The following is a 27,138-nucleotide window of genomic DNA, read 5'->3' on the forward strand; positions in this document are numbered from 1 at the left end:
TGATAACCTTACCATTTACAATCATTTAAAGTGCACTTCACATACTTTTCCTAATCTCTCTGTACCCCACGGGGCTCGTCACAAAACGGCTTAACTTTTTTTTTTATTATCATTGCGACAATAGAACGGATTTCTGTTTTTGAGAACGTTTGTGAGGACTTTTTACCTATATCACCCCTTTTCATGTTTTAAAACTTGTCCCCAAATAAGAACTGTGCTAAGTAGTTTGCTCATTTAACTCCCTTCCCTTTAAAATCTGCTTCCCATAATGTAACTAAATTGCCAGTTATCTGCTCTTTTTCTTCTGTCAGGGAATGGATCAAGGTTCTAGCAGCCAAGATCAGGCATTATCTGCCCATCAAGCAGCTGTTATTAACTTAACAGGAGTAGGGGGTTTCATGCCTTCCCAGGCTGCTGGTATGTATGTAACATTATCTGTGCCTTCTCCCACACCTTCAGGAGTCCCACCATATTCTGGACTAAGGTCACAAAGCATTTTAAATCAAAAATCCACTGTGTACCTTTAGCAAGAAAAGAGCGGGCGGGGTGCTTTCATGAAAAAAAGTGGATGCAAATTGTAAAGAGAAACTAGTTTAAAAGTGAAAATATTCACATTACTTTACAATGAGCCAAGACAACTGTTGCTTTTTACTGACTTTCCAAAGCGTAAATTTAAAGTAGGTTGTGATATTTGCTAATGGACCAATATCACTTCAAAGATGTAACCGCCTGTATTAAGCTTTGCGAGAGAAAAAAAAGTCAGAGCTCTTGTTTGTGTGGTTAATAACTTTGCACACACGTTGATGCAAAATTCTCTTTTTTGGTCCATTAAGACATCACAGCCTACGATGAATATATGCTTCTTTAGAACACCACAGCCACTGGAACTTTGCAGCCGTCCTAAAAAAAAAGGTTTGGATTCACAAACTGTATGCATGCTCCAGATCCCAGATGTGCAGTGATAACGTACACATTCTCACACATCATTAGTTTTTGGCCCTGAAGACTATCTAATCCCTCATTACAATCTTTTCTTATGTTTTCCTTTCATGACAACCTCCACCTTACCTCTATGACCTGCCTGCTTTCCCTTTTCCTTTCTGTAGTGTTACCTCAGCTTGGCTCTGCCGTGAACAGACCTGGGCAAAACCTTCCACCACAGAGACTCCAGCTCTCTTCTGACTCACAACAGCAGCAAGCCATGCAGCAGCAACAGATACAAGTAATCCAGCAACTTCACTCTGAGTACATCAAAAATGCAGTTGCTTTGGCCAAAAAAAGCTTAACTACTAAGCTAAATTATAAAGGAAAAAAAAAAATATAGATTTGGAATAAGCAAGGCCTTCGTTTAATAGCCTAGGAAAAGGATTATTATTTAAACTCTAGCCTTTTCCTGCTTGGCCCAAATGTGCTTGTGACACACTAGTACGTAGCTGTGCAAAGTGCTGTGTCGGCATTCCCTCACATTTAGGAGGATCAATGCATGTGTTACAGAACTCTCCATTTCTACAGGGATTAAACTCTGCACGTGAAAGTTCTAGTCTCAAAATCTATGGGATGTTGCAAGCCTTTATGCTACCCAAGTGTGTGTTAATCCAGTACATCATTGCAATTAGACATTGCATGTTCAATGAATGATTAGATATTATATTTAAAAAAAAAAGCTAATTTGTTGGATCCTTATTCTTACTGAAGTTGCTGATTTACTGTAGTTACTGTAACAGTGGCAGGGCTGTGTTTTGTAAAATGAGCCAATAAAACTGAATGTGCCACTGGGGCTGCTTGATTGTTATCATCCTCCATTCATGGTTCTGCATAATTCCAATGCGCCTCTGCTTCAACTTTAAGCTTTTAACAGATTCCACTGTTGCTCAGATGTTGTTTTTGTCTTTTCTCCCCCCCCCCTCTTGCTTTGGCAGTTGCAATTCTTGCAACATCAAATGCAGCAAATGGCTATGGCAGCAGCGCGAGCAACTCAGCTACATCTGCATCCTTCAGACAACCAATCAAGAAGTAAGAGAAGGGGGCATGCGGCACCTGATCCCAAATCCTGAGCCGTGTGCCACGTATTGCCAGATAGACAATAGGACAGAAGACCGACAAAATCATCAGCCAACAAATGCCTTCCAATTCATGTCAAACCTTATAAAGGAAAAATCGCTGAACGGATTCCTACATTAAGAATTATGCAGTTTTCTGAGGAGATGACAGACAGATCGAACCACGCGTTCACGTGGACAGAGAATGAAGCAGAATGGGGTTGTCTCTTGTTGCTGAACATTTTTAAACCGTAAAAAAAAAAAAAATCCCACATGATTGAAAGACTGACACTGCCTTACTGGGGACAACACTGTAATGGTATGTGTTTATTTAGTATAAAAAAAGTGTGAAAATCACTGTAGCAAATACAACTTTTTACATGTCCATTTTAAAATAATCTTTCAAGCCTAGTTATTCGGATGTGACACTCTCCAGAACTTTGTCCAGCAGATTCTTCACTTCTTTGTGTCTTGTGGTTGCTCGGCTGATACAGTCTTGAAGTTTTTCTGCTGAAAGGGCGCTCCCTCCTGTGAAAATAAAAGCAAGGGGCGGGGTATTATGTTGTATCTGCCAACTAAAATTATTACTATTTCTGCCGAACAAATATTGAAGAGTCAAACAATTTACGATCAGTTTAGAACAGGGGTGCTCAACTCCAGTCCTCAAGAAGCCCCAACAGGTCAGGTTTTAAGAATATCCCTGTTTCATACGGGTAGTTCAGTCCAAATCACTGAGCCTCTAGTGCTGAAGCAGGGATATCATTAAAACACGACCTTTTGGGGGTTCTTGAGGACTGGAGTTGGGAACCCCTAGTTTAGAACACAAGCATCCTTTTTAGCCCACACACAAATGGATGGGGAAATTAGGAAATAAAGTCTAAATCCTCAGCTCCCATATATTTGTGTTATAGAAAATCCATTTAAATCAGTAATAATGCAACATGAAAATTAGACCTGACAAATGTAATGATTCTTTGTGTGTGGGTGTGTGTATAAATACACACATACACACACATACCAAAAACAAATAATGTATCTGATCTGGTCTATTGAAAGGGGCAGCACATCATCTTCTAGAATTACAGACCAGGCTCTGTACATAAAACAGGCTAATGCAAGCAGTTAAACTGAAATGTATTTGTTTAATTTATTGCGGAATTGTAAATCTCTTTAGACAGAACAACTGTAACTTTATACCATTCCAAATTGACACTGTCACAGTGAATTAGAACATTCGGAATATGTTTTTTAAGCACCGTCTTATCACCACTGGTTACAGGCTCCCAAAAACATCTTCATTGTTTCTGAAGAATTAGGCTTTCATGTTTAGCATTAGATAAGATACTGTGGGAAGTACATGTAGAAAAGGTATATTACAGAAGACCGACTTCAATAGGTAGGTAATAAAAAAAGAACCATGTTACAGACAATGTGATTGAGTATTTTCTTCCACGAGTCAGCAAGATATACAAAAGAAAATATGCGGAACAATTGTAGAGAGTCGAAGATTTTAGATACAAGTTTATAACAATGTCTTTCTATTACTCTCCTTTTTTTGCAGTAGCAATGTAGCCACCGTAGCTTGGCCTCTGCTTTGACTACCTATCTTCAAATGTATCAAAACTAAAAACACTTGTTAGATTAAGACACAAAGGTCAAGAAGATAATAAAATGAGATGCCACAAGACATGCGCAGTTATACCTAGCAATGTGTAATGCTGTTAATTATACCACTGGGATTGTACACAGCTATGATACTCTGTACAATATATTTGTGATAAGTTTCAGAATTAATTCACCATTATATGTCCGATGGTTTTCTGTACGATTGGCTCCTGGCGACCTCAGTAATTTAAGTCATTCCGGTTGTAGTCACAATGGGTTGCTCGGTTTCCCTGCGCCTTGTATGCGATGCTGGTTATGTGATCAGGATATAGCTAACAGTAAAACTGCCTAACCCTGATGCCATATGAAAGATATACAAACATGCGGATGACAAAGGTAATTCAATCCAAATACAGACAGTATCAAAACAATCAACACTTGCTGATAGTCCCTGTTGTGGTGTTTCTTTTCCCCTGTGAGTAGAAGATGGACTGATTTATTTCCCACTGGTAGAAACGCTGAGAAACCTATAATACATCAAGCCTCCAAATAGTAATTTTTTTTTTTTACTAGAGTAGAAATGAAAATGGAAAAAAAGCGGATAGGAGAATGTGTCTGCAGTCTTTTTAATTACGTCTTCCCCTGCTGCCCTTTAAACCACAGTAAGAAGCAGGCGACAGTACATCCACAATAAGGGAGGCAGAGATTAGCAGTCAATTGTTGGAGCCCGAATAATTGTCTGTCTTTAAAGGGGGTCATATATATAGATATATATAGATATATATATATATATTGGCTACTTATACTATAGTATCTCTTGGATTAATGGCACCATAATTACTTTGTAACCAAAGCTGAGCTAACAATTCTCATAACCAAATAATATCATCTTTTTGTGATATATTTAAAATTATTTGTATACCACGGGAATGTTAATTGTAAAAATAATTTTATAATACCATACATTTTTTTTAAGGTGTCCATCAGTGACATTTAACCTACTGAACTTGCCACTATCCTTAGTTCCCTTTTGTCCTAGGTTGAACTGCCCCTTTAAGTAGCAGAAATAATAGTCAGCTGTGAGTGCATTCATACTCAACACTGCTCCATACCCCGGAAAGGTCTTTTTCAGCAAGGTTCGGAAGGGGTAATCTACATTTCATACTTTCTAATTTGTCACAGGTGTTAGTATTAGTTTGTGCGTTTCTTAGAGTATTATCAGCATTCAAATTGATATGTCACTTTCAATATATAACGTTCTAATTAATTATTCATTATCAGGTTTGGGCCACAGGATCTTATATTAGGCATTGACCAATCCCATTCATAGAAGAAATGCAGGAATCTGGCCACTAATTTGCACCTCACTGCTGATCATGTACCACAAACAGCCCTTGAGTGTTTGTACGGTATCTCTCAGACTCCCTTTTGAACATACAGACTGGCCTCAATCCAAGCATATGAGCTACTGAGCCTTAGTTATGCACTGGGCTCTAGCTCTTAATCTATTTGATGCTAACAATGATATATACCAATATAAAGTGTAGTTTTTAAAATAAATATATATGGGACAATGTATGCCATTATAATAGCAGTGCCTCTGCATTAAACCCTTCTCCCCATATACGGTACCTACTTGTATACCTAAAAACAGGGCAGAAATCCGAGGCTGACCACTGATGACAAACCAACGTTATATCTAAACTTTTTTTTTCTGATCATAAGTATGTGATTTGAAATGAGAGCATTGTACATACAGTAACCGGTTGGCATTTGTTTACATAACTGAAGTAGGGGTACATTTTAAATGGCGTATAATGAACCATACCTGGTTTACGAATAGCACATAATCTTTCATCTTCATCCATCACAATGGTCAGTAATCCAGTGGTCAAACTCTCTTCTTCTCCTGTAGGATCCACAAGAAGGAATGTGCTGAAAAGGGAAAAACATACTGTACTTAAAGTAGCAATCTGGCCCCAAATCTCATTTTTTTTATTTTTAAATGCTACTTAAATCTGAGTTCCCCATGAGCTAATCCATGGTCCCCAGACTTCCAGCAAACACTGGTTCTGAGATATTAGTTATTTTTTGTGCCAGCCAGTTAGCAACTTGGTGTGTATCTGAGTTGCAATAAAGTAGAAGTACTGAGTGGGAGTTAAGCTTTAATGTACCTTATTAAGAGGAGCATTTTTGTTATTTTCATGCCCTGCATAGCGTTCGTGTGTCTGGTTTACAACCACTACCAACTTTACGATGCAGAATGTGTGACCAAACGCAAACTCAGCCCAAGAGGATGAAACTGCTAGGAGTATTTTTTTGATGCAGAGATTCGTTGATATAACCCTAAAACCTTAGTAATATTGTATTGCAGTAACTCATTTAAAACTCACTATTTTCCTTCCCAGCCCAACCTGAATACATTCAATGAATAATCCATCTGCATTATTGTTCTAACTATACTGAAAGTTTTACAGACATCATGAGTAGCATTTCACTACTTAAAAAGGTGCTGTATGTATAGTTTCTTTATATAGCACCATTTATTTACAGTACGTAGTGCTTCACAGTAATACATGTGATGTAATATAACACAATGGGAATAAACTCTTTAGACATAAAAGTAATATTAGGAAAAGGAGTGGTATCCTTCTTAGCCCTTAATCTTAGTTTGTAAAAAATACATACATTATTAGTGTAACCCTCCCTGCCCGGCTTCCTAGGGAGGTTACATTGGTGTGGTGTGTATATGGCTACTCTGCAAGGGTTACCTTGACTCAGGGTGCTGACATTAAGGTAACATGATTGTTAAATAATGGGCGCCAGGAACTTTTATAGTACAACTGTCATTTCTGTCCCCAAAAACAGGGACCGCTCATATATATCTTGACATGTACATGGTTTTCATTCTGACGTACAGAAATACTTTTCTTCCATCATTGCCCACTCTTAACACTCTATTAGAGGTACTCTGACTTAGTTGCTTAGGTAGTTTTGGGACCCAGCCCCCCATGTCTCTCCGAAACCCTTAAAGTAGCGGTCCAACTATTCTGGGCCCCTACGGGAAATCCTGATAGGTCTCTTATTGCTCAAACCAGTACCATGCTGTCTGTTTTGGGGAACTGCCCCTTCCACACAGACTGAAGAACATTAATGCTGATCCGCAGTTAGAGCTGATCAGCAGCCTCCCGAGACCCGTCTTCCCAGAGGCCCTCTATGGCACGCCGTATTCCTTTTATTAAACTGTACAGGATTCCATTCCGTTTAGGGGGCTGCTTAAGGGGTACTGTCCCTATCTACAACGTAATGAACAGGGGGCTGGTCTATGCTATTACTTTACTAAGATTACATATCTACACTACCAAGGATCTGCTCTTCTGAACCTCCGGGAACCCAACCTTCCAGAACTCTTCCTTAAATAGCCGTGTGACATATGGATTCCCATAACAACCAAGGTGGGGCCCAGCATATACTAGTATTGCTAGTAACCCTTTAGGAGGGGGTTACATTAGAATACACATTGTGCAATTCAGAAGGAACACAGCAGCAATGCCTCAGCATAATGCAATAAAACCTAGTTTCTGTGACCGTTTTGCATATATCTCCGACTCATTTTATATGGCTGAATTTTTCAAGACAGTTGACCAAAGCTAGAGATGATGTATAAAGGAATGTCTGCAGTGCCATACAAGGCAGTACATTATTAGTATGTAAAAGCTTTTCCTATGAAACTTAGTATATACTTAAAAGTGCAGTTACTTACTACAGTATTTTACTTAAGTACAGCAACCAGATGTGTGCATTTTATACTACTTGCAAACACGTTTTCTAGCCAATGGCTGCGTTCCCCCACCCCCCCCCCCCCCCTGCATGAAATAGGTTTTTATAACCGTGTCGGTCCGGTTAAAACTATGCACAATGATGTGTAAAACGAATGAGTACTTCAATAGTGGATGCCATCTTTCTTAGTTGGACTGACAGAAGATACTTTAAGAGCAATACTCATCCTCAGCAGTACTGGTCTACACATTATTTGTACCAAAAACAAAAGCAGTGTGGATAAGCATCAGAATGGGGGGGAATATGCCAGTGAACAGAGATGTGATATGGTAAATGTAAGGAAAATGACATTAGAAACACAATAACTAATGACTTCCATGCTGCCAATGACAGAAGTAATTACACTCTGCTCATACTACTCGACCTCTGTGCAGCATTTGACACCGTGGACCACCCTCTTCTTCACATTCTCCAAACTCTTGGCATTCGTAACAAAGCTCTATCCTGGATCTCCTCTTACCTCTCCCACCGTACTTTCAGTGTCTCTTCTGCTAACACCTCATCTATTGACCTCTCTGTGGGGGTACCCCAGGGCTCTGTCCTGGGACCTCTCCTCTTTTCTCTGTACACTCTAGGTCAAGCGAGCACAAACTTTTGCTGCTGCACCCCCCGTCTTGCTTGCCCGGTTCTCGCCCCCCCACCTTGCATCCGCGTCAAACGACACTATGGGGTCATGTGACGTCATATGGCCCCGCAGTGTCATATGACGTGCGTTGCCATGGCGACGTGTCACACAGCCGGCTGAAGCAAGGTAAGTGGTGTTGCAGTGACCTCACGCGATCCCCCGGCATTTAATTAAAATACCTTGAGGATGAGTGCGGGGCCTCTGCAACCGCCCGCGTCCGCCCCACCCCACCCCCCCAGACAAATCTCCTGCCCCCCAGTTTGCGTACTGCTGCTCTTGGTGACCTAATCACATCTCTTGGGTTCAAATATCACCTCTATGCTGACGACACACATATTTACTTTTCAACCTCTGACCTTACACCTGCTGTACAGACCAAAGTTTCTGAATGTCTCTGCGATATCATCCTGCATGGCCCTTTGCCGACTTAAACATGACAAAAACAGAGCTCCTCATACTTCCTCCCAAACCTGACCCCACTGAACTTCCAACAGTAATGTGGAAGGAGGTAGTCATACACCCAGTAGCGCAAGCACGATGCAAAGGGGTCACACTCTACTCCTCTCTCACTATCTGTATTCTCTTCACGTATCTAAAACCTGTTGCTTTTTCCTCTGCAATATCACAAAGATACACCTTGTTGCTCGACTGCTAAAACTCTGACACAGGTCCTCATTCTCTCCCGTCTCAATTACTGAAACTTCCTGCTGTGCGGCCTTCCTGCCTCCCCTACAATTTATCCTAAACGCTGCTGCCAGAATCACTCTACTCTTTCCTAAATCTGTCTCAGTGCCTCCCCTGCTGAAATCACTCTTCTGGCTTCCTACATCTCAACCCTAATTTCTCGCTATGCACCATCCCGACTCTTGCGTTCCGCTCAAGGATGTCTTCTCTCTAGCCCCTTTGTAGCTAAAGTCCTCTCCCGCCTTAAACCTCTCACTAACTGCCCCGTATCTCTGGAATGCCCTTCCCCTTAATACCCGACTAGCACCCTCTCTGTCCACCTTTAAGACCTACCTTAAAACACACCTACTTATCGAAGCATACGAGTAGCTTCATGGCTAACATTCTACACCTGATACATAAAGCTTGGCACCTTGCAGACGCACTCACCAGTACGCCCTCCTGTCTCTGTATGTTCTTCCTACCAATTAGATTGTAAGCTCTTCAGAACAGGGACTGCTTTCCCTAAATGTTACTTTTATGTCTGAAGCACTTATTCCCATGATCTGTTATTTGTATTATTTGGTATTTATATGATTGTCACGTGTATTACTGCTGTGAAGCGCTATGTGCATTGATGGCGCTATATAAATAAAGACATACACACATACATAGTATGGTAAATGTAAGGGAAATATGCCATTAGAAACACATATGTAGTATGGTAAATGTAACTGAACTAGTGGCGGGGGTGAGAAAACAGAGGGAGAAGCTAATCTGGGGAATACCCTATGAAATTAAAGCAATTGTGTCATGTAGAACTGTTAATTGTCCGATAGGTTCGATTTGTGTTTCCAGTCCACCAAAAATGTTTTTTTAAGGGGGCTGCACTTTTATACCAGTACTGTTATTCTGTCCTTGTTCTCATACATACCATGGCTAGTATGCATTTGTATTTATATGGAGTAAAGAGCGTAAATCGCATTTTATGAAGACAATAAGATATGACACATGGGAATATAATAGTAAACATTACGATAGATGTCTGCAAGACCTTGTTGTGTGATATGTTTAGCTTGAAGAGCTTACATAGACGCCCACATTCTTCAAAATCCCTCATCAGCCGCATGGATTTGAAATAATCCGTTGACGGATTCAACTTTAATCTAAATCCGCAGAACATCTTAACATTGATATTTATATTCTCCTCCCATATTGAATCCGTAACCAGATTTGCAGATTCGGATTCTGAATCCGTCGGACAATTTTTAAGTAATAGGAGGGGGGGAGAGAAATAAAAAAAAAAATCTGCCTTTTAGAGACTGATCCGCGCGGGTGAAAAAATTCGGCCAATCTGCGGCAGATTCAAAGTCTGTCTAAAATTTCCAACAAGTACAGCTGAAACCCCTTATAACACTGTGCTTGGGGTCCAAAGAATCACATCGCGTTATAAGCGGATCGTGTTAGAAATAATGTACAATTGTATACAATTGTACAATAAAGTATTTAAGATACCAATAATCGTGTTGTAAAGTATTCATAAATACGAAAATTGGAAGCCATGCTTGCATCGTGTTATAAGCTGATTCGCATTATAACGGGGTTGAGCTGTATTATTTTTCCAGGTGCTCTGTAGGGAAGATTGCCCACATACTGTTCTGCAGTGCACTGCCATAACTCACAATAAATGAATACATTCTGCAAAATGCGGTGGGGGGGAAATGGAACTGGAGAAACAATGATTAAACATTTTGCAGAAATTACAAATAATTGTAATTATCCTAGTTTAATATAAAAAAAATATATATATTTTCACTAGTAGTCTCTCTCTCTCTGCATTATTAAATAGGTAAGCAAAGTAAAAAGGAATGACCGTGTTTAGGATGGGCAAGTTTGTATTACAAGATTAGAACCTGTGAAGCATTACAAATCTGTGACACACACACAGATAAAACAAGCAGCCCTTTGTGACACAGGCTAAGTAATTGTGCAAGGTGTATCCACACAACAAAGCAATATTCAGATGCTTCAAGTTTTTTAACCAATGTAGGAAATTCAAAAACCTCTTACATTATTCAGCAATTTCTTCTTAAACAAAATATATTTAAAAAAATATACGGCGAAACATTTTTTTACGAGAAAAAAATTGTTTAAAAAAAAAAAATTATGAGCATAGATGTCAACGTATAAAACAAAAAATATATTTTTATGATATTGCACTGAAAGTGTAAACAGAACTGTACAAAGCATTTGTAGAGTTTACAATCAAATGTGTGATATCTGGTGCCCAACGAGCTGACTGTGGAGTTCATTGTTTATGCAGAAATTAAGGCAATACATTTCGATAAAGATATTACACGTAAATGATTTGCTAAAAATCACCAAAACAGGATATTGAAAACAAAATACTTACTCGTCAAGTACAGCAAATGATGTAGCAACGGGGTGTTTCTGAAGCTTCAAGGGATTTTTCTTCTTTAAATTAACTTCTGCTAAACCGGTATCTTCATTAATTTTAACAGATGCCAAACGTACTATGAAAAGAGACCAAAAAACTCTTAGGACAGTATTCGTGGTAGGATTGATTAGTCTGGGGGTGTTTCACATTTGGAACAGTAAGTTTAACTAGTTGGCATAATAATGATTAGCTTGTAAGTCCATATACAGTACTTCCCAAAACAGCTCTATAGAATGCTCCGTCTATAAATCGACGGTCAATTATAAACTGCATGGAATGAAGAGACTTGTATTCAGTCTTTCATTTTCTACCATCCTAAGTGAAAGATATTCTGCAAATTAGCTACTGTGCAGAATGCTTAAAAGTTCCATAGAATGTTATGTTAATTAACCCTGTAAAATCCCGCTACAATGAGCTGCTCAGCAAAGGGTTAAAATAACACTCTATAACGCCACTGCATAAAAGTTAATGTTTACCAATTGTGCTTCTCAAATCACACGTGGATCTGACCTCATAGTGATACAGATTAAAAGTGCAATCCTTCCTGGGATCAGAATAAACACATACGGTTGTTGATGCCTTAAAAACTAAAATCTACAATCTATATTAAGTCTGAATTGCAATAATATTGTTTGTGATCTCCTCCTTCTGCAACAACATTGTCAATTCAAACGTCTGACTTAAATGGCAATTGATTATGAAAGTACGGTATTGTTAGACAAGATATGAAAGTGGAGGGCAACAAGTTACATAAGATTAGAATTAATTTCTTCACATGAAATAAATAAGTACAATTATGAGGGTAATTGAACTTTCCTAAGAAAATCAATTACACTTGTACATGTTTCCTTTAAATAAACAATCCGCCTTGCAAAACAAACAAAAATGTAAACAAATACCTTCAAATGCGTATAATGGGTTCTGAAATCGTTCTTTGTGACCTTTTAGTTTTATATGCTTTTAAACATCGCAGATAAACAAGCAAATTCAAAGTGTGTGTGTGTGTGTGTGATGCAGAACCCAGCTTTCAGAAGTCAGTAAGTTTAACATATACTGTAGGATGAATTTCAAATGTATATAGGTAGAGTCTGAAAAATACCATGAAGGGTAACCAGTGCAGAAAACGTCGCTCGTCCACTCGTGTACCCAGTTCTGGAAAGACCAGGGGTGCAGAACTCACTCTGATTCCAAAACCGCGTTTGTTGAGCACGACTTCGGGAAAGCAAAGCGGTGATTGTCAGCATTGCCACCCATGCTGTTTTTGTGTCCCTCTGTCTTTCCATAGCTCATCACCCCTAATTTTTCTCATTGTGCCGGAGTGGATTTTGTGAGCACTGTGAATAGGGATGAGTGATTTCTCACCAACTATATAAAACCAAAAAAAAGTTATCCATTTCCAAGCTTACCATTTTTTAAAGCTGCAACCAAAGCACATGTACAAGCATCAAGAAGATTTCCATCATAATTGAGGCAGATGAGGTCACAGTATAGAACCCACACCAGCTGAGAAAAGGAAACAGGGAAACAGGGTATGGTTGATACATTCTGTATCGGATTTTCTATCCTGTCACAGAACCAGAACATACTGTCCCGGCCAGCTTTATTCTAAAGCTTGCCGGGTGTAATGCGGGCTAACCTCGGGGCTTTTCTCCGTTTGAAACGGAGTTTCCCGCGCGGCGGCCGCTTCAATAGCTACGCGCTAATGGCGCTAATTATTGAAAGCGCCCGAGGCGCGGGAAAACCGGCCGAAAACGGCCGAAGATTGCCGCGCGCCGTCCGCAGCTATTTTTAACTTGCGGAGGACGCCGCATTAGATTAAAGCTGGCCGGGACAGTATTTTACAAATCCCCCACTAATGTATGCTTGGTTTCTTCAGTTGTAGATATTCTTCATAGTGACCCCTGTATTTAAACGTCAGTTCTGTTGAGCTTTCATAGTTCATATTAAGAAAAGATGTCTTGGGTGTCAAAAGCTCTGTATGCACCATCATGTTATACCATGATGAACCCTTGTTGGTCCATTAACCTATAATAAAGCTACCCTTCTCCAAGACAAGTATAGCTGTAGGAGACATATATTTAATTATTCTTTATGCATTTACAGTCTTCGACTGCTTTTTACATACTATCATCTACCATACTTATTAAGTAAAATCTTTGACAAAGCAATCTCATTCTTCCCCTATTTGTTAGTATTTTCTGAGCTGTATCCCAGTACAGTATTATGTTTGTATTTAATACTGCACTGCTGGTAACAGTTTGGCCAATCCATGGGAGCGAGACTCCTGAATCAGAGCAAAATTATGACCCATGTGTTTTCTTACTAATAAACACAATTACTTATATATTTATCATGCATTACACACAAAACATGCAAGTGTTAAATCAAATCAATTACCTAAACAAATAAAATCATTCTGCATATATGATATTAGCATCAACTCCAAAAAGAAAGTTGACAAAAACAGTTTGTTTCAACTAGTGACCCAGTTTAGGTGACATCCATACCTTTCCGTTTGCAATGCACAAGTCTTGTTTATGTATCATCTGTGAACTAAACAAAACACAAACTGCTCGTTACCAAGAGCTATGTTCAGACTTTTAATTAACAACCTGCCAACAAATATTCAATCTAAAGAATCTTACTTCTCAATAACATCTGCAATGAACTGACTGGCCACTTGAGCCTCTTCTCCTGGAGGACCAGGGCGAAATCGTGATGAACACAAGGGTGGTAGATCCACGTTGGGAACTGAAAATACATATTAGTGCTGTGTTGACCTGGTTAAAAAACTAGATTATATGTGGTTATTACATCAGTTTTATTCAAGGACCAATATAGCTATAGCTAATCAGTTAACTTTAACTAAATTACCATACTATTGTCACTGTCGTCTTTAGAAGTAAAAACAGCAATAATGTGTCCTAGAAACATTATTTACTTTTAAAGACTAGAGGCAATCCAAGCCGCTATTCTTTTTTTTCCTTTCATTTTTTAAATACAGAATGTAAGCATGGGAGGTGAAATTTCAGCTCAGGTGACCCCCTGCTTCCGGGGATACTTACCTCCATAGTGAATGCCGGCAGCCATTCCAGGGCTCACTATGTGTCTGCTTTTCAAAGCTCCCGGGCTCTGCGGGCCAATAGGAAGCCGTGACGTCATCAGGTTCGGCTTCCTATTGGCCCGCGTGACGAGGAAGCTGAAAACTGCAGATATAACGGCACACCCCTTTGGAGGCAAGTAGCTGAAATTAATGGGTTGCAGCTCCCGAGACCCCCTGTTTCAAACTTGCATTAAAAAAACGGCTTGGATTTCTCCTTTAAATGGAAATAGCCGTGTTAGTCCAGTCGCGACAGTTCAGAATAAATGAGTACTTCAGTATTAGGTGATACATTTCTTATTTGAAATAACTGATATAAGACAAGCTATCCAGATTTCTCACTATCCTGTTCATCCATCTATTGCCCATGCTAATCCGTCTCTACCTCATCAGTCTTAGGCCAAGGCCCCGGTCACGCCGCTGTAACGCGCGCCCGCGATATTGGCGGCGCGTTGAGCCGATTCCCTGGTCTGCAGCTCACTGCAGGAGGAGAGACCGGGGGGCGTGGTGGGGGAGTGACAGGGGCGCGGCCATGACGTCACCCGGCAGGTTCGCCCTCATTGGCTGAACCGCCAGGGGGCGTGCCTAATCGCTCGACGCGAGTCCTGCTCTCGCGCGAACGCTGCGGCCCCCCTCGCAGCGGGCCCGGCGCCATTGAGGGGAGGGCTCTCGTGCGTGCAGCGTCCGCCACAGCGGACGCTATAGTAGGCAGCGGGGGCAAGGCCTTAGGCCATGCTTATAGTAGCGGCTACGACGACGTGCTCACGACTGCTGACGTCACACGTCGCTGAAGCGATTGTTGCTCTGAGGTGCAGGAGATCTTGGGAAAGCGATACGGGGCATGGCGGAGGAGTGGCCCGTGATGTCACACATGCGGTTCGCCATTATTGGCTGAACTACTTCACGTGACATCACGCGGCAGCCGCACACAAACTCAAAATCAACTGACTTCAGCGATTTTAGTCGCCATGTCGCTGCGCAGCGCCATCACGGTCGCACCCACTATGGCCACCCGCGAAGGACTTCAAGTACTTGTGACGGCGCTGTGCGCTGTCGCCACTACTATTAGTGCGGCCTAATACAGGCATACCCCAGTTTAAGGACACTCACTTTAAGTACACCCGCGAGTAAGTACATCTCGCTCAATAGGCAAACGGCAGCTCACGCATGCGCCTGTCAGCACTTCCTGAACAGCAATACCAGCTCCCTACCTGTACCCAAGCTGTGCGCAAGCGGGGAGACTATAGAGCCTATTACACATGTGTTATTTACATCAGTTATGCACGTATATGACGATTGCAGTACAGTACATGCATCGATAAGTGGGAAAAGGTAGTGCTTCACTTTAAGTACATTTTCGCTTTACATACATGCTCCGGTCCCATTGCGTACGTTAATGCGGGGTATGCCTGTATTGTTATCTTGATTTTTACATCTGTGTTAAACTCATTGAATATTCTGTAAATCAGTATTGCTGACCTGAGTAAGAACTCTCGAAAGCTTGTCTAATATCATCAACTGTTAGTCCAAATAAAAAAGGTATCACCTAATACTGAAGCACTACAAATTAAAGTAAATTCAGTTCAGAAAATAAGTAATGTGTCAGATACAAAAGGCAATATGTGTACATTGTGTACGTTGATGCAACTGGTCATTTGAATCAAATGAGCAAATGTACTTTGTATGTAATACATTTATTGTTTTTTCAGCTGTAAAGCATGTTCATAATCTTATCTGTTAAAGTATGTCGGTATTTAGAGACATTTGATCTATGTACTCTTTAATTATTGTAACAATCAATAAGACTGATCGAAACAATCATTGAATAAGTTTCCAGAAACAAATATAGCTTGGCAAATCACATAGTTATAACACCGCATGTGTCCAGTTCTCAGTGCACGGGGCACGAGGAAATAGAGGCAGAGAAGACAAATACAGTTGAGGATTTAAGCGGGACTATAGATTTGTCTTGCCTGGAGTCAGTGAAGAAAGGTGTATTTGGAAAGAGCTCTGATGCCAGTATTTCCAATCAGTACAGAAAAGTCACAGACTGTGGCATGTGTTCGTTTAATTCACTGGTGGCCATGAGAAAAGAACAAGAAACAATAAAAAATGGCTTTCCAGCTACTGCACCAAACCGTAGCCTCACGTTTCGACGGTATCATTTACTCACCAACATATCCCTTATTGTGAGCATCAGGTAGGGGAGCAGCAAACTCCTACAAATTAAAGAAATACATACAATGTAATCTATTCGCTGTAAAATGTGTTTTTTTTTTTTTTTTTTTTTTAAAGAAGAATTATTGTTGAATGTTACTGGATTTCTGATGCAAACAGTTCCGTTATGACAATCTCTTCACTACAGGACCAATTGTATTATACCGAATTAGAGGGACTCACTGGAGTACATAAAACATGCTTAAAATGTATTGTATTTATTTTTTTTTAACTAAAAAATATATTGTCACATTGCCAAATACAACTTTGAAATAACTAACATATGTCTCTAAAGTAGTAACTAGCCACTGACTACAATCCGCAATCGTTCAAAAAAAACAATATATTTTTGTTTTTAAAGCTTGCCAGGTTGTCCCCCATGTTTGATCTGACGAATCCCGACATCCGCGGATGTTCCAGATTCATGGGATGTGTGTATTATTTTGTGCCGGTGTTTGACACAAAACTATTAATCTAGCTGCCTGGTCACCAATAGAAACCTGAAATGTAATCATTGCATATTCCTTTTCCCCACCCACGGGTCGAGCTAAATAAGAGAGGATATTTTCAATTTAGGAGAAAATATTCTCCTCTCACCCCAAAGGGAGTAATAGCCAAAGGAGTGAGTAAAGGCAGCGAGTCTGCTCTGAATCCCGGAGCCAACTCATTATCTCCCTGTGCCTCAGGCAAGCTCTAAGGGGCAGGGACTAAGGCTTGGGTCGCGCTGCATCCGGCGGGCACGCGTCTGCGTGCCCACCACTCACCAGCTCCTTACTTCCTCCCTAGTCGGCCCCAGGCTCACTACACACTGTGACGCGTCAGCCAGCAGGGGCTACAATAGGATTGTGATCCTGAGCGTCGACACGTCACGAGGTGTGGCAGGGAGCCAATGATGAGGGGAGATCGCAGGCAGGGGGGTGAATCCTTCCTCAACCATGCTCAGCCCTCAATGCTGGACGGAGGGACGGACGGACGGACACACACACAACACACACCAGAAAAAGTGCATCATGGCCACGCCTCCCCTGAAAATGGCTCCCTACAGACCGCGGTGAAGTGCCGTGCACGCACCGCTAGGACGCAAGGCGGGCATGTCGGCGAGTGCAGCAGAGCCTTAGCCTAAGGGGACTTAATGTGCCTGCCACATTTTACAGTATGTACAGTGCTACACACATTGCCAGCGCTATATACGAGTTACGGATCAGGTGATTACACTCCCGGCCCCCACAAAAACATGTAGCATGGATTGCTGCTTTAACCAGTTTAACTGAAATTTCATATTACTTACCGCTTTAATGCCACATATTACAGTACAATTCCCAAGCTTCACTAAAGCTGAACCATCTGCTGTGGTAATAGAACCTAGAATGAAATACATCAATAACATCAATATATTAATCTACCAGCAAAATGATCAATCAAAACCCAGGACTAGCATCATCTATTGTACATGTATATTACCACCCAGGGCTAGCATCATCTATTGTACATGTATATTACCACCCAGGGCTAGCATCATCTATTGTACATGTATGATATTACTACCCAGGGCTAGCATCATCTATTGTACATGTATGATATTACTACCCAGGGCTAGCATCATCTATTGTACATGTATGATATTACCACCCAGGGCTAGCATCATCTATTGTACATGTATGATATTACTACCCAGGGCTAGCATCATCTATTGTACATGTATGATATTACCACCCAGGGATAGCATCATCTATTGTACATGTATGATATTACCCAGGGTAGCATCATCTATTGAACATGTATATTACTACCCAGGGCTAGCATCATCTATTGTACATGTATGATATTACCCTGGGCTAGCATCATCTATTGTACATGTATGATATTACCACCCAGGGCTAGCATCATCTATTGTACATGTATGATATTACCACCCAGGGCTAGCATCATCTATTGTACATGTATGATATTACCACCCAGGGCTAGCATCATCTATTGTACATGTATGATATTACTACCCAGGGCTAGCATCATCTATTGTACATGTATGATATTACCACCCAGGGCTAGCATCATCTATTGTACATGTATGATATTACTACCCAGGGCTAGCATCATCTATTGTACATGTATGATATTACCACCCAGGGCTAGCATCATCTATTGTACATGTATATTACCACCCAGGGCTAGCATCATCTATTGTACATGTATGATATTACCCAGGGCTAGCATCATCTATTGTACATGTATATTACCACCCAGGGCTAGCATCATCTATTGTACATGTATATTACTACCCAGGGCTAGCATCATCTATTGTACGTGTATATTACCTGAACTGACAGAAAATAAGGCAACACTAATACACCGCGCTGAAAAGCGAAAATTCAAGAATCAGGTACTTCCCTTCCGTGTCAGCTGCTTTTTACCATAGATATAACTATGCCCAAGTGCCTGAGGCATCAAACAATGTAGTTCAGGCTGTGGGACTCATTGGCCGGGAGATGAAAAATCTGCGAGCGCAATGAAGAGTGACTGCGCGGCAGATTTTTCAAAAGACAAATCATTGTTTTTTCTTGCGGCGACCGTGTCACGTGAGCGGTTCAGCCAATGAGGGCGAACTATGCAGGTGACGCATCCGCCACGCTTCCCCATCGCCTCCATCTAAAAGTGCACACACCGCTCGGGCGACAGGCGCGCGCGTCTATTATACACGCAGCCTAATGCACACAATCTGTAGAGGAAGTAAAAAGTTTAAAATGTAAGATTTTAATTTCTCAATGTGACGAATAACGGACTAAACAGCAATAACCTTTCACAATTGCAGTTTGTAAAATGGGATGTTAAAATCCTCAAATATCTCAATTCAAATAACTAAAATGCAAACAGGAAGAGCCCATCACACCCAGCAATGTTACTGTTGTCTGTAATAGTGTGCATGCAATTCAGATTCAACAAGGGGTGTTAAATCAGCAAAAATAACAGGAATAGGTGGTCTTATTGCTGAGATTTGGGTAGCTGTGTGATAGAAGTATATATTTTTTAAATAAGTTTGAAGCGGGTGGTCTCTTGAGCTCGACCGCGTCGATTTCACTTGAGGGACCCCGTTTCCGAGATAATTATCTGCGTAGGTGCTAACGGTAGGAGCCGTGACTGGGTTCACAATATGGCGGTTTAAAAGTCCTGTGGGCCAATAGAAAGCCAAAACGTCATCCCTTGTGACTTCCTATTGGCCTGCGTGATGCGAGAGCTTTAAACTGCGCACAGATACTGGCAACTAATACTGAGTTAAGTATCTCGTGAAGCAGGGGGTCCCAGGAACTGAAATCAATGCGGTTCATCTCAAAAGACCCCGATTGAAATGTATATATATTTTTTTTACAGTGGGTCCAGGAGTGCTGCTTTCAGTATTTCTTTGTTTTAACAACTAGCTATGGATCTTCATAACATAGTATTTATTCTAGAATATATCACACATTTACCTTACTCCCTCTCACTTAATATAGATCAACTTTCCATGCAGTAATTTTTTATATGTTAAGTTAAAGAACTGACCAACATATTTCATTTGCAAAAGCTGAATGTCACCAGTTGAATCAACAGAGTTATGCTGTATATAATAATGCAATTGAACATGTATCCATTTGATTGGCTGCAAGCTGCATATAGCCTATATTCTGCTTAGCAATATGTAAAATATCGGCACTCTAAACTAATTCTGCAAGGAAGATAAATAAGGAGCACTTTTCTCCAGAGCATTTTACAGGCACAACCTACCGGAGACTCTCACAGCCACCACCAGTTTAAGTTCTTTCAAATCTAAAGCTGTCTCACATTTTAATCTGGTCTGTAACTGCTACATAAGCCGATAATATATATTTTCTTTAACGGTGCATGCATTATCTTGTATATAATGTATACCCTGTTCACTTATGTAACTGTATTTGTAACCATGTATTATTTGTCCTAACTCTATGCCCAGGACATACTTGAAAACGAGAGGTAACTCAATGTATTACTTCCTGGTAAAATATTTTATACATAAATAACTATATACGGTCATAGACCATGCATTAGGTGTTACTGCCATCAGGAGAATACTTGGATTGTGATGCCAATTTAGAGGACATATTAAAATCATTTATCAATGACGGGATAAGACATTTTGACACACAATTATTTTTGTTTTGATCATGAGTATTTCCTCCAGATATGCGGCACAGCGAATGGCACCAGGTTCGCACCAAGTTATGCCAACATATTTATGGGGAGGTGGGAAGATGATCATATTTGGTCGAACAACCTACATTGTGCGAACCTGGTGCTTTGGAAACGCTACATCGATGATGTGCTGTGTATCTGGAAAGGAACTATAGAAGCCCTGGAAAGTTTCAAATTGTATTTTAACACAAACACATGGAATTTAAAATTTACATTTAATAGTAATAGCACAGTTATAGACTTGTTGGATTTGTCATTGTTCATTGAGGGGGGGAACACCACAACCCTAGGTGGATACAAAAAATATTCCGATGGGACAATTTTTGGGAGTAAGATGGAATTGCTCTTAAAAACACATCTTTGAAGAACAAGCAATTGATCTAAAAAAGACATTTCTAGAAAGAGATTATTGCAAAAGAGATGTAACATTAGCTCTGGAAGCTGCAAGTAAAATAAATAGAGAGGAGCTCTTAATTGGGACTAAAAAGATTGATGCAAAAAAGAGTGACAAAACTGAGTTCATTCCATTTGTCACCAGATATAATGGAATGGCCCCTAGAATCAATAAAAACCTAAACAAACATTGGGAATTCTTGCTAAGAGATAAGACACTTAGTACTTTTCTAACGAAAAATCCCCAAATTGTTTATCAAAGGGCAAGGAATTTCAAATCTACGCTTGCATCCAATTGCCCCATCAATTCCATGAAAAAGAAAGATGTTATGTGGCTTAGGGATTTGAAGGGATATTATACTTGCCCTAGCTGCATAGGTTGTAAATTCAGTGTTAAATGTAAACAATTTAAGTCAAATGTTACAGGAAAAGTGTGACATTGAATCCTTCATGAACTGTAAAAGTAAGTTCATAGTGTACCTCTTAGAATGCCCATGTGGGTTGCAATATGTTGGAAGAACGGGCAGACCACTCAAAAGACGTCTGGCCGAACATGTGTAGAATATCAAAAGAGGTTTGGAGACACAGTGTCTCTAATCACTTCAAGATTAGACAGTCAGAATCCAGAGGGCTTGATAGGGGGGCGACGCGACCATCTTAACCTTATATCCAGAGGCGAAAGTTTCTGGATATATACCCTAAAAACATTGGCCCCAGAGGGCATGAATATAGAGTTTGATTTGGCTTCCTTCTTAAAAAGGGAAGCAAGTCAACCTTTATATATTGCCATATTGAAGCAGTCCAAGATATCCAGATTTCCCACATAATGTTTTATTATGTTGTAATATAAACAAGGTATTTTATTTTGCCTTTTTTTAAAAACGTGTTTTATGCACATATAAGGCGTTTTATTGATATTATTATGCACTTGTGTTTACTACCATGCCTTATATAAGAGCCATAGAATAAGAATTATGAGCAGTATCCACGTCATGCATATGTTAGTGTATGATTAGCTATAATGAGTGAGCTCGTCAGCTGTGCCCATCCCCTTTGTACAGTATCTGTCAATTAAGGATGCTTAATAGGTTAATGGACTTTTTAGGCTTTATAAAGCCCTCGGACAGTGAAGCTCCAATTACCCTTGATGAAGTGACAAAGTGTGTCACGAAACTAGTAGGGTGGAGCTTTAACCATCTGCATACGTCGAGACCGGAGCTGAGACTCTTAGCAGTGACGTCATCGGAAAGGTGTCAAGTGGAGTCACGGCTGCGAGACGACATTTTCGTGTAGTGCAACTTAACCAAAAATACAAGTGTAATTTTGGTCTGTGCACAAAATAAATGTAAATTGTACTATACTATGCACTTTTTATCTATTTATGGGTAAAACTTACCTGTTGGAGAGCGTGGGAGATCAGAGGACCCAGCTGTTTGGCAAACACAGTCAGAGGCATTTAAATACACACACTTTCTGCTTTTGACCTACCAGATTGCTGCAAGTAGGAATACTGCGCAATGGTCTGTCTCTTTTGATTTTCTCCACAGACTCACCATCATCTGGATCAAGTATCTGGATATCCCCTTGATTAACAAGACTGGTTTTCATACCTTATCTTGGGACTGGTACCGTAACTGTTGCTGTTTTCATTGCGCCAGGGACTTGAATATCTTTGTTCTACGTTTTCTCAGAATTATTTGTTCTATTATTCTTGAAGATGCTCACGCTCAAAATAAATATCCTGCCCCACCGTATCCTAATGCTTACCAACATTTATTGTTGTTGTCCTAAATTCACCCAACTCACGACCATCTGGCCGGCAACTCTCCTTCTGAAAAATAAAAAAAAAACAAATGAAAAACAAACGTAAATAATGTATCCTAAATAAAAAGAGCTTCTCTTAACGTTTTATAATGTCTCGTCACTCACCAGAAACTTTCTGTAATACTCCAACGGTTCCACTGTTCTGCAAAGAAAAGAAAAAAAACATAGCGTGTGTGCACAACACAGGTAAATTATACAGCTCAATTCCATCATTTTAATAAGACTTTGGACAATAATCATATAAATTAAATTGTAAGCGCCTCGGAGCAGGGACTCCTCTTCCTAAATGTTACGTTTGTCTGAAGCACTTATTCCCATGACCCGTTATCTGTATTTGTTATTTATAGGATTGTCACGTGTATTACTATTGTGAAGCGCTATGTACATTAATGGCGCTATATAAATATAGACATACAGTACAAGCAAAGGAGACAATACTCGCTGTCCCAAAGACCCTTGTAATTTATTTGGTGGTACTTTAGGTCCTCAGAGAGCAAACTGGTCGCAAGGTAGGTTGACAAAGTCACGCTAGTTAAAACCGTGTAGACTCAGGTTATCTGGAATCGGCAGACATGGTCTCCAATGACTTCCTTGCGAAAAAGCCAATCGATCATAGGGTCGTTGTAGAGGTAAAAGTCATTAACTACATTCTTTGAGTACTGAGGAAAAGGCTATTAAATGTTCTTTTTGCCTGAAGCCACTCTGTATTTAAAAAGGAAGGTATTTTGATACGACAAGTTCGGAAGATTAGGTGTCTTTAATAAGTGATTCAATACAAATATCAAGAAATTCCATGTCAGGAAGTGCACTTAATGAGTTTTACCTCTATGACGACGGTATGTCCCCCGTAAAGGCCGAGTAATACATGCGTTTCAGTGAGGTCATCACTTTTACTGATGGAATATTTGGCAAATGAGTTGCCATTAATAGTGACAGGCACAGCATGCAAGCTCCCCAAACACATTTTGTACCAAATACTTTGTTTTCACCAATCTGGATTTGGTCATGCGTTCTACCAAATTAATCTAATTGGTCAAAACTAGATATTTGGTGCCTTTAAAAAGAAATCAGGTGCTTGAAGTAATTTTACATAGCAAAGGATAATCAGACTTTCATAAACTATTAGTTACTACAGTAGTGGGACTGACGTTCTTGTTAGCATCACCCGGCGATAAGCTAATTAGGTACTTGGATGTCATTTTATGTCAAAGGGCCAATTAGGAGAGGGGGTATTAATCAAGGGAAATGCAGTTTAAAATATAGTTTGCAATCAATAGTTTAAAAGTATAATCCTACCTACTTGGAATCACAATCTATAATAGGCCTTTCAGTGATGGCTACATTTTAAATAATGTGTTGTTCACTATATATTTATATAAATAGTGATGTTTTATAAGAAAGTACAAGATTGTTAATGCATACAACTACTGACGGTTAGGCCCCGCAAGACTACAGGTCAGAAAATGTCCCAAGGGACTCAAATCTTGGTGACAATATTTATGTATAGCGATAGAATAATATTTTGCACTGATTTGGTGGCCCTGAGTTTCAGCTATATGATGTTCTCTATGCTTAGCCAGAAACTACACAGTGCATCACAGCTCATTGGTAATGTTGCTGCCATCGGAGCAGGTTCGCATCCCATTGTCGGGGATTTGACACTGTGCCTCAAGCACCAACATTAGATTGTAAGCTCTTTGGGGCAGAATCGCGTCTGCAACTCACACACTTATGTACATAAGTGTGTACATAAGGTGTGCACAAGTTCCATCTCTTTTCTACTGTCATCACCGTGAGGGTAATTACTTTTGCACCATCAAAGTTTCCTGGTGGCAAAATGTGCCCAAAATGGTGCAATACAACAGCAACAGATTTACCAAATATAAAACACATTTGGAAGTGATGGATTCATGAGGGTTGCAACCCTCCAGTCTGCTGGTACTGTGTGTGCAGCACCCCACCCAAACAGTTGCTGCCCTCCTGAATGGACTAGTTGTGTGGTCAATCTGGTTCCTTTTTACGCCAGGCAGACTTTGCTAAACAGCCACCTCTGTATGTAAGAAAGAAGGAAGCCCCCTGGCTTTCTCAGTGGGGGGAGTGGAGGTGTACACGGTTCGCTCACTTGAATCCAGCCGCCATGCCTCAGCCTCCCACATGTAGCAGGGATCCTGCAATAAGCGGCGGTTACGGACAGGTAAGTCGGTGTGTACAACAGCCGCGGAGAGGACCCCTCACAGGGAGCAGGGAGCGTGCTGTTGCATAGGAAGCTCAAGTACAGATGCACGTGTGATGCCTAAGAACAACATGATACACGCATCACGTGCAAAGAGAGGCCAGCATGAGAGCCAGGCAATGTCCAGCCTGTGCCATGCGCCCTCTGCCGGAGGCTGGCGGGACATACAGCTAGAAAATGTGCCCTGGATTTTTGTGTCTACTTTTCCACTGAACATGCCACATATTGTACATGCCACATATCATAATTAAGAATTAAGCAAAGTAGCTGAAGTTTAAATACAATTGCATTACTAATACTTGCAATTGAAACCGCTTTCTTACAATGCTGTCAGCATTTCCTCTGTAAAAAAAAAACTTGATGTTTATGAAATGATTACAAATATATATATATATATATATTTCAACTTTTTTGGTTCCAGGGTCATAATTGTAATCTAAAAAGGAAATTCTGTCTAGTCCTTTACTTCACATGAGTGTATTAACATGCAGGTGCCCAGTGTGCTATCTCTACATACAGTATTGTTCCCTAATCCTCCACAGCACAATTCATCACTGCATCTTTCTGTGCTGCATATTGCAGCTTTGCAGTGGTTTCGAACAAGTCCTGCAATGACTACACATAGCACTAGGGAGAGGCAGATGTTGAACTGGATTTGAAAAAAATGAGTACTGTATAATAATGTAGCAGACAACATATTTTCCTCCTAGTTCCACAAGAACACGATCACAGGCAGCATCTCTTTCCCACATCCCCCCACCAGGTGGCGCTGCCCAGTTGGAGTAATGGTGCAGAGACATCAGAGCTGCTCCTCTTGGCGCACAATGCTTTTCTGATCACACACAGAGACTTCCGCATAGGTGTTTGTGTGTAATAGGTTCCGGCAAATACAGTGAGCCTCTCTCCACATAACCGGAAGAGCTGTGCCGCAGTTAGTCTGTGCTGCACATTGCACTGACAGGCTGCACAGAGTGTTCCTGGCGGTGAGCGACAGACATGGTCTGACCATGCACCTCTGCTGTGTGTATGAGCTCTGTGCGCTCCTCGCTGCACTGGCAGCTGTCCTGTTCATTCTGGTGAGTGGAGTAACATTGTGCAGACAGACATCTCTGAGCTCCCTACACATACAGTACATATGTTGAACTAAGTGCTATACTTTTAATGTAATGTTACTGCGGCTGGTAAGCCCTCTTCTGTGAAATACTGCGGCTGGAGCATATTTTCCACTGGTTTATGCTATTTACGAAAGCGAGTCATATTTTATTTCTATGCAAAGCAATAGAAAGAAAAAGAAAGTAAGCCTGAAAATTAAAAGTTCTGGTTCTTTGTATTCCTTATTTTTATTATTATTTTGATTATCATAACCATCATTATTAAAGCTCATAAAATATAACCTACCTGCAGCAGTTTACCATAGGGCCCAGCGTAGGAAAGAGCGCATCTGCCTAAGGCTGCGGCTAGGCAGGGAGCTGGCGCTCGTGCGCTGCGCCCTGCTCAGCCTGGCAATTCGTGGGCTTGTGGCCAAGATGTCACGGAGCTGGTTCGCCCTCATTGGGTGAATCGCTCACGTGACGTGAGAGCAGATAAAATTTTGCTTGCTAGGCAAGCAGGTAAGGGCCATGCATGCTCAGGTGCTGCTCACCCTGGCCACACACATTGCCGCAATGTGTTTCATCGTGGCCAGCGTGAGTACGCCCGCTCAGCGCCACCCTGGACAAGGGTAAGGACCGCTTACGATGCTAAGTTATCAATCAGCACTCTGCTTCCTGAACTTGTGCCCTGCAAGTGTTTTGCATAGTGCTGTGCAGGGCATTGTGGGCACAACTTTCATCGACAGCTCTGCATTGACACATTGACAGCTCTGCTTCTGAAGCAGTTCTTCGACAGCTGTGGCCTTTCATTGCCAAATCACCCCCAGTTTTACACTCGTCCTGGACA

General features: G+C 40.8%; 3 protein-coding genes across 21 annotated transcripts in view; 2 read left to right on the forward strand and 1 right to left on the reverse strand.

Annotated features, from left to right (window-relative positions):
• The window catches only part of SUPT20H (SPT20 homolog, SAGA complex component), a 58,873-nt gene extending 55,404 nt beyond the window's left edge, over positions 1–3,469 (forward strand). For 11 of the 17 annotated variants that reach the window (XM_075592066.1, XM_075592073.1, XM_075592065.1 and 8 more), the window contains exons 23-25: positions 312–417; positions 1,107–1,222; positions 1,920–3,469. In XM_075592066.1, coding sequence (XP_075448181.1) covers positions 312–417; positions 1,107–1,222; positions 1,920–2,054 — 357 coding nt within the window. In that variant the 3' untranslated portion in view covers positions 2,055–3,469. Of the gene's footprint in view, positions 1–311; positions 418–833; positions 913–1,106; positions 1,223–1,919 lie in introns of all 17 variants that reach the window. The other 6 variants (XM_075592074.1, XM_075592075.1, XM_075592078.1 and 3 more) reach the window with 2 other exon arrangements.
• On the reverse strand, positions 69–26,710 carry EXOSC8 (exosome component 8). 2 transcript variants are annotated; one of them, XM_075592087.1, is made up of 11 exons: positions 26,599–26,710; positions 23,073–23,109; positions 22,911–22,974; positions 17,836–17,909; positions 16,504–16,549; positions 13,876–13,981; positions 13,738–13,783; positions 12,637–12,733; positions 11,186–11,306; positions 5,473–5,579; positions 69–2,567 (listed from the first exon to the last, which is right to left on the reverse strand). In XM_075592087.1, exons 1-11 carry the CDS (start codon positions 26,613–26,615, stop codon positions 2,452–2,454), a joined length of 831 nt encoding a protein of 276 aa, XP_075448202.1. In that variant the 5' UTR covers positions 26,616–26,710; the 3' UTR covers positions 69–2,451. The 2 variants fall into 2 exon arrangements, with proteins under 2 accessions (XP_075448202.1, XP_075448201.1); XM_075592086.1 differs by lacking the exon at positions 26,599–26,710 and adding an exon at positions 25,090–25,274.
• The window catches only part of ALG5 (ALG5 dolichyl-phosphate beta-glucosyltransferase), a 39,117-nt gene continuing 38,021 nt past the window's right edge, over positions 26,043–27,138 (forward strand). The window contains exon 1 of one of the 2 annotated variants that reach the window (XM_075592084.1): positions 26,043–26,276. In XM_075592084.1, coding sequence (XP_075448199.1) covers positions 26,208–26,276 — 69 coding nt within the window. In that variant the 5' untranslated portion in view covers positions 26,043–26,207. The remainder of the gene's footprint in view (positions 26,277–27,138) is intronic. The other variant, XM_075592085.1, reaches the window with a different exon arrangement.

Source organism: Ascaphus truei, chromosome 3, assembly GCF_040206685.1.
Source record: "Ascaphus truei isolate aAscTru1 chromosome 3, aAscTru1.hap1, whole genome shotgun sequence".
In the NCBI taxonomy this organism is placed as follows: Eukaryota; Metazoa; Chordata; class Amphibia; order Anura; family Ascaphidae; genus Ascaphus; species Ascaphus truei.

Excerpts from the sequence above, each read along its gene's own strand:
- EXOSC8 (XM_075592087.1), bottom strand. Across the intron at positions 11,307-12,636 it reads GGTTGCAGCTTTAAAAAATG|TACGTTTGGCATCTGTTAAA; the intron begins GTAAGCTTGGAA and ends CTCTTTTCATAG. Across the intron at positions 5,580-11,185 it reads TCATTTGCTGTACTTGACGA|CACATTCCTTCTTGTGGATC; the intron begins GTAAGTATTTTG and ends TTCCCTTTTCAG.